The 13,497-nt window shown below is 42.8% G+C and overlaps 1 protein-coding gene across 7 annotated transcripts in view; it reads left to right on the top strand.

Annotated features, from left to right (window-relative positions):
• CTIF (cap binding complex dependent translation initiation factor) overlaps positions 1–13,497 on the top strand; it is a 479,887-nt gene that overhangs the window by 413,487 nt on the left and 52,903 nt on the right. For 6 of the 7 annotated variants that reach the window (XM_078153268.1, XM_078153267.1, XM_078153266.1 and 3 more), the window contains one exon: positions 2,180–2,335. In XM_078153268.1, the coding sequence (XP_078009394.1) occupies positions 2,180–2,335 (156 nt within the window). Of the gene's footprint in view, positions 1–2,179; positions 2,336–3,661; positions 3,695–13,497 lie in introns of those variants that run through there. The other variant, XM_078153269.1, reaches the window with a different exon arrangement.

Genomic DNA, 13,497 nt, shown 5'->3' with positions numbered 1-13,497 from the left:
TTGGAGAACAGTTGAATATTGAGTAGAAATACAAGAGGGCTGGATTTGGCATCAAGAAAGATCTTTGCTTATATTCTGCTTAGCCTCTCTGAGCCTCAGTTTCCTCATTTGTAAAATGAAGTAGATGAACTAAATGATCTCCAAAGTCTCTTCTATATCTCTGAATCTATGATCTTAGGATTCTAGGAGGTACCTAAAAGCCCCAAGGGGAGAGAATGTATCTAAAATACCATTTCCTAAACTACTCCTAAACATTATTTGAATAGGAATTCTACACAGTTCCATAGAGAATCAGGATAGGGATTGCAGCTGGGATTTCATTAGTATCCTGGAAGAAGAAACTCCTTCTGTTACTTCAGGGCAGCGCTTTTTCCCTAGTTGCTAATCCTGTGCAGTTGCCTACAGCCCTGAAAGGTTAAGTTACTTGCCCAGGGACACATAGCTAGTGTGTCAGAGACGTATATTAAATATGATATTAAATCACAAACATAAACACAATTAAATCATAAACATCAAAATATATCACATTAATTGTTTTTTGTTTAAAATAGGTTTATTTTCTCTATTTTGTTACAAAACTACCCAAGACATCATTTATCTCTGGAGCATTCCATAACCCCAGCTTCCCCACATCAGCATTTATGGGGTCTAGTTGGGATATTTCAAGCCCCAAAGTGGTATGTTACCAAATTATTTTGGGAAATACTCATCTAAAATAAAAGGCCCTAAAATGAATCCAGAAAACACAGGAAGACTTGTATCAACAAATTCAGAGCATATAAAACAGAATAACCAAGAGGATGGGACAGCTAGGTAATGCAGTGGATATGAGGAAGACTTCATCTTCTTGAGTTCAGATCTGACCTCAGACACTTACTAGCTGTCTGACCCTGGGCAAGTCATTTAACCCTGTTTGCTTCAGTTTCCTCATCTCTAAATTGAGCTAAAGAAGGAAATGTCAAACTACTTCAGTATCTTTGCCAAGAAAACCCCAAATAGGGTCATGAAGAGTCAGACACAACTGAAACACAACAACTAAGAAAACAGTATACACAATGACTGTGCTTGTAAATGAAAACACCACCAAAAGACAGCTCAACTCAGATTCAGTACCATTACCAATCTCGGTCCTGTAAAACAGATGGAATCATAAAATGAGATCTGGAAGGGACCTTAGAGGCCATCTACTCCAACAGCCTTATTTGACAAATTGAAAAGGCCAACACCCAAGAGAAATTAAGTGACTTGCCTCAGGGCAGACAGTGAGTAGCAGAGCTGGGCTCCCAACTCTTGCCCTTTCTAACTCCAAAAACAGCCCACCCTGTACCAGAGAGCCTCATACTCTCAGGAGAGAAGCTTGAGACCTTGGGTGTAGAATGTTGTATGTGCTATCAGGTACAGTGGCTGTTTCAGTTTCATTGACTAGTTTTTCTTAGTAGTTACAGAGAAGGACAGGTATTCAGGTAAGATTGTGGTGTAAGAAAGCAAAAAGGAACCCGATAAAACTTTTCAAAGGAATAAATGACCAAGTATGGTGGTATGTGCCTGTAATATCTGCTAGTAGGGACTCTGAGGCTGGAAGACCTTTTGAACTCAATAACCCTGAGCCACAATGAGCTAAGCGGATCAGGTGTCTATGCTAAGTTCAGCATCAATATGGTGAGCCCCCAGGAACAGGGGACTATCAGAGGCGAACAGGTCAGAGTTGCCATGCCAATCAGTAGTAGGATAGGGCCCATTAGTAACTCTTGAACTTTGAGCCTGGGCAAGATAGACCAATTTTCAAGAAAAAGAAAGAATGAATGAATAAACCAAGAGATGAGTTACACACATTAAGGGTGTTGTCCTCTGAGGGATGGTGGCCCTGTTCTGTGGCTGAAATTAACTTTTCCTTCTGCTACCAGTAACTTTTATGTTTGTGCACCTTGCTGTGTTTCCTGTTTTTTATTTAAGAATTTTTATCCTACATTATTTTTCAATGGCTATAAGGAAATCTGCTTCATTTCTTCTCTCTCTCTGTCTTTCTCTGTCTCTGTCTCTGTCTGTCTGTCTGTCTGTCTCTCTCTCTCTCTCACATACACACACACTCATTTTTTTTTTCATTTTTCATCCTTCCCTTCCTCTTTCCCCCCTTTTTTCTGCACCAATGTGGGTGATACCCTGTCTCCTGTCTCTGCAGAAAGATTTCACCATGCGGGAGGAGCTACAACGCCAAGACGTTGAGCGCTGGTTGGGATTCATCACCTTCCTCTGCGAGGTGTTTGGCACCATGCGCAGCAGTACTGGGGAACCATTCCGTGTCCTTGTCTGTCCCATCTACACCTGCCTCAGGGAGGTAAGAGACACTGAACCATCCTGTCCCTCAGTCCCATCCTTCAGGTATCCAAGTGACCAAACATAGGGGTCAGCCCTGAAACTCTCTGGGAGGGGTGTGTGTGCGTGTGTGTGTGTGTGTATCCTCAGAATATGTGACCAAGGGAGGTTGTGGTTCTTTGGGAAGAAAAGGATCAGAAACTATTATACTGGAATGATCTGTTCATCTGTAAATTGATGGATGGCTTTTGAGGTCCCTTCCAGCAGAACAACAACAAGATTTATGGTGATGAACTCTATCATGCTCTGACACTGAGATGAACCAAGTGGCCTCTTGAGTTCCCATCTGACCCTGTGCAGAGCTCTTTATTTCTAGGCAGCATGATATAGTAGAAAGCACACTGATCTTGGAGAAAGAAAACCTAGATTTGAGCTCCAGCTCTGACACTTTGCTGCGTGGCTGTGGGAAAATTACTAAATCTCTTCCAGTTTAGCTGCCCTCATTATAAGACAGAGGTGGTACTTGTATTACCACCCTCACAGGATGATGGTGAGAAAAGCATTTTCTAAACTTTAAAATGTTACATAAATTTGAATTTTTATCATCATTATGATGATTACATATATCAATCATTCTCAAAAATGTTATAAAGATGAGAAAGTGGGCATATGATTCAGTCATTATTGGCATTTTCTTGATCACCTTTTTTGGATAATAAATCATTTGTGGTTTTTATTTTTTTTATCTTGCCCTTTCTGATATAGGTAGAGGTATAAATATTTTAAACTCCTAATGCCCTTAACATGAACATAAATGATTTCCTCTAGTAGCTATTTCCTCAGTATATACTTGGTCTGGTCTACCTGCTCTTCCTGACTTTATCGTGAGTTTATTTAAACTTCCTCATATAGCACATCAGGGATCTGTTCAGTGGCCCTCTGATTACTAAGCAAGTCATAAAGTAAGATGTATGACCACCAAAGGTGTTCCCCACTGTCATGGAGGATATCCTGGACAAGGTCCATATGGAGAGAAGGATTCCCTAGCTGGTGATGTTCTCTAAATGTTCCTGTTTGCAAATGGTTTTGTGCTGTTCTCATCAAGCCCCAAAACATGACAGGGCCTTCTTAATGAGTTCTGTGATTACTCAAAAAAAAAAAAAAGCTGAATAGTCTTTAGACATTGGGCCCAGAATTATTAAGGAGGAATAAAGTACATTGGGTTGCATTTGGAAAGTTGTGCAATGCCTTGGACAATCCCAAGGTACTTCACAGCACAAATACTTATCTTTTTTTTTTAACAATGTGATGCTGCATGGCCAACCTTGGAACATAATTACCTTTGAAGAATGAAAATCATCCGTGACCCAAAAGGTATGGAGAGATTTAGGATAGTTATAAGCTATACATTATATTGCCACCAATACACTAGACTTCACTGTTTCTTCATAGACACCTTGTACTTTCCCCCATCCAGATTTTTGTGTCTTTCCTTAAAGCATGGAATGCCATTCCTACCTATTTCTGCCTGTCTTTGAAGTCCTATCATGTAGCTAGGTGGCAGAGTTCCAGGCCTGGAGTCAGGAAGACCTTACTTCAAGTTTGGCCTAGCTGTGTGACCCTGGGCAAGTCACTCAACCTATTTGCCTCAGTTTCCTCATCTGTAAAATGAGCTGGAGAAATGGCAAACCACTCTACTATAACCTCAGATGGGGTCATGAAGAGTCAGACATGACTGAAACAACTGAACAACAACCTTCCGTTGATCCTCACATGGCACAAACTCTGGCTTTTACTTGTGTCCTCTTATGAATATTCTCCCATTTACTGATGTCCTTCCTAAAATGTGACACCAGAATTTTATACCATCTTGTTCTTGAATTAGCCTTGTTGCACTGTCTAGCTCTTTATTGTATACAGTCATATAGTAATTTACTGTTTCATGAATTTGTCTTCTTTCCTTGACCACATCACTCACTCCTTATGGGTGTAGTCCATATCTCAAGCTGTGGGAATGCCTTGAGGAACAAGGGTTCTAGGGTTTTGGACCTGAACTTGGGGGGACTAATGCCATGTAAGAAATGAGTCTTGAGCTGAACCTCTCTTCTCTCCTTGGGGAATTAGCCTTGGAAGATCACTATGGTCCTGTTGCCCCTTCCTCTGATTGGTCAGTTCTTCTCAGAGCCTAGAATGATTGATTCTCTAGAAGTCTGGACAGGCAGGGTCTCAGAACTCTCCTGTGTCCCTTTGCCTGGACCAGGTACTGATGTCATCCTTGTCCTGGTCTGTATGGATGATCCCTGGTGTCTATAGCAGTCATATGCCAGGGAACTCATCAGGGTGAACTGAGTCAGAAAGTCTAGAAGTTTCACCACCTCCAGCCTCTCCTGGTCCTGCCTGACTCTGAATTCATCTTGGCAGTTCTGCTACAATGAATTTTTTCATTCTGCACATATAAGAATCAGCACAATATAGCAGAAAGAATGAACTGGCAATCAGAAGACATGGGTTCAAATCTCAGCTAATAAATGTCTAAGGCCAGATTTGAACTCACAAAGATGAATCTTCTTGATCCCAGGTCCAGTGCTTTATCAGCTGAGCCACCTAACTGCCCTTCAAGGGAAGGATTTGAGGAGATTTACCCGGGAGAACACCTGTGGGAACAGGAAAGCTGTCTTCAGTTATTGGAAGGAATGTCACATGGAAAAGGGATTGTTCCACATCCCCAGAGGGCAGAACCAATAGGATTTATGGTGGTAGTTGCAGAGACAAATTGAAATTATTTGTAAAGAAAAACTCACTAACAGAGTTGTTCAAAGGTCAAATGGGCAGCCTCAGAAGGTGGAGGGTTCCATCTTCACTGGAGTTCTTTAAGCATGGGATGGGTGACTGCCTGTTGTATCTATTATAGAGGGTATTTGAAGTAGATAGCATCCAAAGCTCCCTCTGGTTCTAGACTTCTGTGATTCTGAGAGAGGCATATTGGGTAGCTGAAAGACATTACATTGAGTCCAAATTGGAGAGGGCTTTTGATGCTAAGCCTACATGTTTGGATTTGATATAGGAGGCAGTAGGGAGCCATCCATGAGTCTGTTTACAGAGCAGAAGGTGGATCACACAAGCAGAGAGGAAACAGGTTCAAGGTTTATCTCACTGAGACATTGACATTTTTCCTCCGAACTCCAAATGATGAGCCCTGGCTGTGTGTCCCCTGAATTTCCTTTTTATGTCTCTGCCCATAGTCTGCAGGAAGAAATGACAGGTGGCTTTCCTGTGATGAGACCCAGCTGAGGGGATGAAAGAGCCCCTGTCAGCTGCTCAAGTATATGGTCCCTGACACTGCATCTTCCCAGCCAGCCTGTTTATTCCAAGTGATGTGAAATCAGGTAGGACTGTCCTGGTCCTCCCAAATTTGGGTCATGATGAGTGATGGGATCATCTCTGGTAATGAAAAGAGACTTGTGTTGATCCATTCTTGGCGGGAGCTGAAGGTCTGGGCTTCAGGGACACTGCCCAGCCACTAGGCTGTAAAATGAAGCTTGCCTTGAAGTTCTCAGCAAGGGGGAAGGGGGGTGGGGGCTGTTCGTGACTGAGTTTTGCCTACATTTGTTTTGGAAGATTTTCCCCTTTGGGGGGAGTGGGGCAGTGGAATAGGATTTGTTTTGGTTTTAGTTACATTGGTAACAACAGAAAAAAAAAGTAGAAAGAAAATAGGAGCCAGCCAGCATCTGAGGTGAGAAACTGAAGCAAGCCCCCTCAGTGAGGGGAGAAACCAAGGCAAGGTAACTAGTACTATGAGAAAGATTGCTAGATGTGGGCATCAGACGATGCGTGTTAGAATCCTCACTCTGGCACTTACTAAACTGTGCCATCTTCCAGTCTGTAAGCCTCAGTTTCGGTAGCTAGAACATGGCAATGAGAGTGAGGGTGGAGAAGGGAATGGGAGGGGGATGGACTAAATGATATCTTAGGCTTCTTCCAGCTCTGAACAATTTGCTATGGGGATCTGGTCATTTAGTCCATTCCCAGCAGTGACCCTGGGATGGTTCCAACCAGCAATGGCTGTATCAGTTGCTGAGACCTGCCGGTTTAAACTGCTCCTAAAATGGATTTTCAGCCATGTTCCCCAAGGGATACTTCTGCTGATACTCTAACATAGCCAAATCTCACTAAATCAAACTATTGGAGAAGAAAATCTGAGTCTGTGATAACTGAATTATAAACTTCCAGTGTTTTATAGCTGGCAGGGCCTTTAGAGAAGTCCTAATTCAACCCCCATTTTATAGATAAACTGAGACCCACGGTCCTATTTCTAGGTAGTGGCAAAGCTGAGCCTAGAACCCATGTCTCCTAATTCTCAGGCCAGTACTCTTTTTCCTAGGCTTTGGAGAAAATACAGTTAGTTCTATTTCTGACCCAGAGACAAGTGATTAACAAAGTTTTCTAAACCTGGGATCCTGCTTTAGTGAATAAATAAGAACCAATTTGCCCATTCATCATTTGAAAATACAAAGAGGTACTGCTAAAGTGGTTTTTAAAATACTTGAAAATGATTGGTCGTCTTACGTAGCCTGAAAGCAAGCCTCCCAACTACTAGATTCACACTATTCATTTTCTTGGCAAATTCTTTTTTCTTCCAGAATGCAAAGGTCAATCTCAGATGGACATAGCCAAACTCTCATGAATTCTGAATGAGTGGGGTCTGAGTTAAGGGTCATCTGTCAATCTGGGCCCGGCCCCCCATGGACAGCGTTCTAATTCTTATCTAGTCTTACACACCCTGCTCTCCATGGCTGGCCCTGCCCACCTCTTTTCCTCTCCTCACTCATGATTGCATTATTCTTTCATGTTGCTTTTTCTGGGAGCTCCTTTAGAACTTGGACAGAGTACTTCTTTTCCCCATTTTTTAGCACATTTGTTGAATATCTGGTTGACCAAGGAAAAGTTAAAATGTCTTTGTACTCCCCCCCCTTTCCCTTTTTTTTAATCACCCTCTCTCATTTTCCTCTACCTCTTCACCTAGTTTTCCTTTTCCTCTCATCTGCTATGCCCATTTCCTTCTAACATGACAATCTCTCCTCTCATTGTTTCTCTTCTCCTAGCCTGCCTGTCCTAAAAATCTCTCTCCTCTGCCTCCTTCAAAAGTTTTGGCAACCATAACCAAAGGTCAGAGACAGAATGAATAAGAGGAAGGGGTCTGGGGAATTCTGCTTTATGTCAGAAGCATCTCTCCTTTTTATACACACCACCCCTTCCCCAGTGAAGCTTCCTTTAAGCATTTCTTCTCTCATATTCTCTCCTCTCTTCTCTTCTCTTGTATTCTCTTCTCCTCCTCTCCTCTCTAGTCTCCTTTATTCTCCTTACCTCTCCTGTCCTCTCTTCTCCTCTTCTGTCCTGTCATCTCTCATCTTCTTCTCTCCTGTCTTGTCCTTTCCTCTCATTTTTTCTCTCCTCTCCTCCTCTTCTCTCCTCTTCTCTTCCATCCTTTCCTCTCCCATCCTCTCCTCTCCTGCCCCTTCTTTTCCTCTTCTGTCTTGTCCTTTCCTCTTCTCTTATCTCCTTTCCTCTCTCCTCTGTTTTCCTCTCTTCTCCTCTTTTCTCCTGTCTTCTTCTCTCTTCCTCTCTTCTCTCCTTTCCTCTCCCATCCTCTCCTCTCCTCTCTTCTCCTTTCCTCTTCTCTTCTCTGCTGTCCTTTCCTCTTCTCTGATCTCCTGTCTTCTCTCCTCTCCTCTGTTCCTTCCTCCTGTCCTCCCCTCTTCTCCTTCCAAAAAGTCCGTTAGCATCTCCATCCCTCAGTCAGACTCCCAAGAAAAGACATGTGGTGGAACAGTACCATTGTGGGTGTAGATGGGAGCCTGCCTAAGGAGAACTGGGTGGGCTCATCAGAGAATGGTGAATGCTTCTGGCTAAAGAGAAGGATAACATAGAGGTCAGTCAGGCAGAATCTCTCAGGAAGGGAAATTGCTCCTTGCAACAATGAGTGAGCCACATTTTTTCTTCCCTTTGGCTTTTGCTCAGTCCAGTTGCCGACATTGTTTTGGCTCTAGGGGAAATCTGACCTTGGGAAAGGGTGAAATGAAGTGGGTGTGGGTGGGGATCCTCTGGTATTTCACTGGGCAGAAAGATGAGTCAGGAACATATTTTAGACGGACTTTTCCAGGGATGCTTTTGCATTCTCAGGACTCTTTCTCTTTGTGCTCCCTGTTGTTGTAACACTCCTCTTTCTCAGGGATATGGGACCAGGATGATGTTCTCCTTCCCACCTTTAGTTTCAAGATGGAGACACTGAGGCATTGGCAGCCTGAGAGATTTCCCCCAAAGCAGAGATCATGCCAGACAAAGTCTGACTCTCCCACCCTCTTACATCTTCCTTGCCAGACCACACTTCCTCCCTAAAGGACTAAGGAAGATCCCACGGGGCTGCTTCTTTGCCAGCTTTGAATCTACTACTCTAGGGCTTTTGCTGCTTATGAAATGACCAGCAAAACCATGGAAAGTCAAGGTGGTGTTGGGTCAGAGGTCTCCCAATAGCTATTTGACTTCTTTGCCTACCGAATAAAGTCCAATTCCTGCCTGACATTCAAGGCTCCCTCTGTACTGGGGTCCATGGATAGATTTCAGAAGATTCATGAAATGGAATGGAGGAAAGTTAGATTAACTAAAATTTAGCATTTCCTTCAATTATGCCTTTTTAGAAACCAAAAACATTACTCTGATAGGAGATCCCTAGGCTTCACCATACTCCCAGAGTGTTCCACGCGCACGTGCACACACACACACACACACACACACACACACACACACACACACGAGCACACTAAGTACTCATGATTAAGGCTAATCTACCTTTCACCTTTAGCTCCTGCTCCCTTTCTACTGCATTCACTGATAACTCTTCCCTTCTTCCCCTTTCACATTCCAGCCCACAAGCCTCGGTTGGCATCCCTCTCCTGTATAGTGTCCTCACCTTCCTGTCTACCCATCCCACCTGTTCCTTCCAAATCAGATCCTTTAAGAAGCCTCCTTTGACTGCCCCGGTGCTCAGTAATCTTTTCCTCTAAACTCCTATAATCACTTTTTTTTTGTATAAGTCATCTGTCATTTAATCATCTCTTTGTATGGGAATAATAATAGCTATGCTACCTACCGCACAGGGTTGCTGTCAGCTGAAATATGACATATGTAAAGAACTTTGCAAACTTTAAAGCACTAAGTAATTGGCAATAACTAGTGTTGTTTTGAACCTTTTATTTAATTTGATTTCTGTTTTAACTTTTTATTATCATGTATCACCGTTATGCCTTGTCTCTCTAAGACTTAAGCTCCCTCAGGAGAGGGACCAAGGTTACTTCTTTCTATCCCCCTTACAGTCGAGCAAACATCACCAAGGATAGGATTATTGTATTTGAAAAGAAGTTTACTGTTATTATGTTGCTGAAAAATATCATTATGCAGCTGGAAGATAAATAAAGAAGCTCAAGATGGAGTCCCTGCTTCCAAAGAGCTTGCAGTCTAATTAGGGATACTAGAGGAGACTCAGGAATGATAGGGAACAATGCCTGAGAATTAAACATCTAGGTAGCGTGGTAGACTATCAGGATTTAAGGGAAGCTAGAGAAAAGAAAGCTCAGCGTAGGCTGAGATAGTCAGTAAATGCTTCATGGAGGAGATGAGATGCTGCGTCAGGCCTTGGAGGATGGGCTAGAATAGGGAGAGTGGAAAAAGAGAGAGGAGGACATTTCAGGAGAGAGAAACAATCTAAGTACAGGTACAAAGGAGGAGACGACTGTGGTTCCTCTATGGGATATCAAGAAGAGTGGCCTAACTAGAGCAGAAGGGGGGAGATTGATCGGGATAAAATTACATAGGGCCTTCAAACCTAGGAAGAGGAATTTCAATTTGATACAATAAGAAGTGGGAAGCCAATGAAAGTGAAAGAGTGGAATGATGATAGGATAAATCAAATCACCCCCATTCCACTTCAAATGACAAAATGCTACATCCTATTACTTTTGTCAGATGAGAATAATCATCAGAGGCTGGACTATATGTGAACGTGGGCTGGACATCAGTCAACCAGGAAGTTTGGGGGATTGTTTAGGTATCTTGGCCCTGTTCTGTGGGGCTTGTGTAAAACCAGTGAGCAAATTTGGAATGAGGGCTTTGGGTGTCTGGAAGCAGAAAGAAGAAGGGTGGCTAGGGAGTGCAATGGATAGCTAGGTGACACATCTTCCTGAGTTCAAATCCTACTACATGTGTGACCCCGGGCAAGTCACTTAACCCTGTTTGCCTCAGTTTCCTCAACTGCAAAATGAGCTGGAGAAGGAAATGGCAAACCACTCCAGTATCTTTGCCAAGAAAACCCCAAACGGGGTCACAAAGAGTCAGGCAGACTGAAACTGAACAACAAAAGCAGAAAGAAGAGAGAACCAAACCCCTAAGAAGGAGGTGCTTGGGGTGTGAAGTAGGAAGGAGAAGAACCCTGGCCTTAACACTGGTCTCCTCCCTCCCTCACCCCCTTGAACTGGAGGGTTGGAGAATCTGGACATTTCATCCACGCAGCATCCTTTGAGCAGCTAATAGCAGTGTCTACATCAGGAACCAAGGACAGCCTAGACAAAATGAGGAAGGGAAGAATAGAGGCTGTACAAGGACCCCAGCAGGAAGACTACACTGTACCTAAGGGAAACATCTGGAAGTCTCTAGCAAAAGGACTTCTAGAAGCTATAGGTTTCCTCCCTTGCCACATATCCCTGAAACCTGAGGCTACTTTCCTCCGGACTCTCTATGTATCTGTGAGAGAATGTCACAGATTTGGGGGTATTGTCTTGTGGGCCACCATGGTAAATAACCATTTCAAAAAGTTAATTAAGTCTAGCTAACTAATTGATGTCAACCAATTATCATGAGAGGAAACATACCCATGGGGACTCACACACTCCCCAACTCAGGGCTACTCCAGTATCCTGAAGGGAGATGTATCGGCTGCCCTCCAGGGATGCAGCCTTCCAGTGAGAGCTGGGAGAGTCTCTCCAGAGCATGTGCTACTAAGGTTTCTGAAAATGGCAGTGCCCACAGTGAAAGTGGTACTTTGGAAGATTAGCCTGGCAGTAATATACAGCATGGATCTGAGAAGAGACTGATGGCAGGGGAGCTAGCTAGGAGGCTCTTATAGTCATTAAGGCATGGAGGAAGAAGACCTATTCCTTTTCTTCCAGACCAGAAACTAGCCATTTAAACAAATTTGTCATCTCTCATGTATTGGGGGAGAGTGAGGGCAGAGGGCTCAACCAAGTAGAATCAAAACTTAAGAGTGGGCTGATTGGTAATAAAGAGACGCAAGACACTAACTGCTCATTTTACACCCTGCTCATTACAGTCACACTCATTGCACACCCAAATTGAGTCTTCACTGTGGGCAAAGACCTTCGGTCCAGTCTCTGCTATAAAGGGGTTTAGACTCCAATAAGATGCACACACCAAATGTACGTTAGAATTATGGGGCTAATTAATGTCAAAAACAAGTGTCTCATTATGGACCCCAAAACAGCACAGTTAAAATGCTGTTGTTTGAAAAATCATTGGAAAAATGAAATAGTTACCTTTTCTCTCACCTTTAAGTCAAGGGATATTTTCAGAGTAGTAATGATGATGCTATGCCTTCATTTCCTCTTCCTTCCAGTCTTTTTCTTGATTGTTAGCAAAGCTTGCATCAACACAGAACATTTGACTCCCAGGAAACAAAATCCAGGTCTTTATACACTTCCCTCCCCCACCCCACCCAAATAGGGAACACTTTATAAGTGATGATCAATCAGTGAATCACCACCACCACCAAACTAAAAGAAATATGCTATGTACCCTTACAGATCTGGACCAATTCAGACTAAGACCAGGCCAAATTAAGGGAAGTTCTGAGTTATGGAATTTTGTTTTAAAGAAATGAGTTTATTATTTTTTCAAGTATATTTGGTAATCCAATAACTACTAATTATTTCCAAATAGAGGTCCTGTGGGTCCTGTTCTATTAAGCTAAGCCTCATCTGTAATTAGTAGCATCTAATTGGCTTTTTCAGTATCTGCTTGGAGTCAGAGTATCCTCAAAGTGGGTACTCCAGTGATGTAGATCGCAGCCCATCTCATGCTGTCTCATCCCACTTGATTCTTGCCAATGTCCTGCCATAAATTTTTCCATAGAGGATCTATCCAGTGTGCTTCAGGCCTTCCTTTTGATCTTTTAGCATGTTGTGCCTACCGGTGAAATAGCCGGACTGCTCATCTGTTTTCCTTCATTCACTCTATGGACCACCCAACCTCCTTTCCTAATCCCATGTCCTTGATGTCATTCCCTTGTTTCATCTTACACACAAGTCAGCATCGACAGCATCTTTCAGCGTGCTTGTATCCACTATACGTCTCTGCATTGGAACTTTAGATCACCCACAGTCTGGGTCCTTTTGAATGCTGAAATACTTGTTCTATTCCATAAATTAAAAACATTTTTAAAAATCTAGGCTTTCCTGCTGTAGAGTATCATTGAGAGTATTGGTATTAAAGAGATGGATTTTTGTGTCAGAGAGAGACTTGTAATAGTTCAAAGCTCCACATAATTTCCCAAATGTAATCCAGCCTGGCTTCCTGCTTCCTACTTTTCAAATTTGGGTTCACTTATTATCTCTCTGCAGTACCCCTTCAAGATACATGTGCTAATGTACTAAGCCAGTACCTAGCCAGCTTCATGTCGTGGGCTTGGCAATTGGGAGTCTTCTTCTACTCAGCCTTTCCTGTGCTTAGCATTTCATCTCCACCTCAAATTCTTACAACCCCCCACTGTGCCTTTGTAGACACTTGCCCCTATCCCTGGAATGTACTTCCCAGTTAGTGTTCGCTCATTTCCAGGAGTTACCTTGTATTTATTTATGTACACATTATGTCTTCCATTAGAGTACAAACTCCTCAAGGGCAGAAATTGTTTTGTTCTTGTTTTTGTATCCCTAGCACCTACCATGGTACCTTGTAAAGAATAGGTATTTAATGAATGTTGACTGAATTTAATTGCATCATTTAATTGGATGGTTTAAAATTATCTCTTTGGAGTTCTCCTAGATGGCACTGAGGAGACTCTGAAGATTTTTCTTTTGCATTTTTTTGATGCAAAAAGCATAGTGTCATCACCAAACATCT

Source organism: Phascolarctos cinereus, unplaced genomic scaffold, assembly GCF_003287225.1.
Source record: "Phascolarctos cinereus isolate Bilbo 61053 unplaced genomic scaffold, phaCin_HiC Scaffold_4;HRSCAF=312, whole genome shotgun sequence".
Classification (NCBI taxonomy): Eukaryota; Metazoa; Chordata; class Mammalia; order Diprotodontia; family Phascolarctidae; genus Phascolarctos; species Phascolarctos cinereus.
The sequence above is the reverse complement of the archived record's forward strand: the minus strand, read 5'-3'. Positions and strand labels throughout refer to the sequence as shown.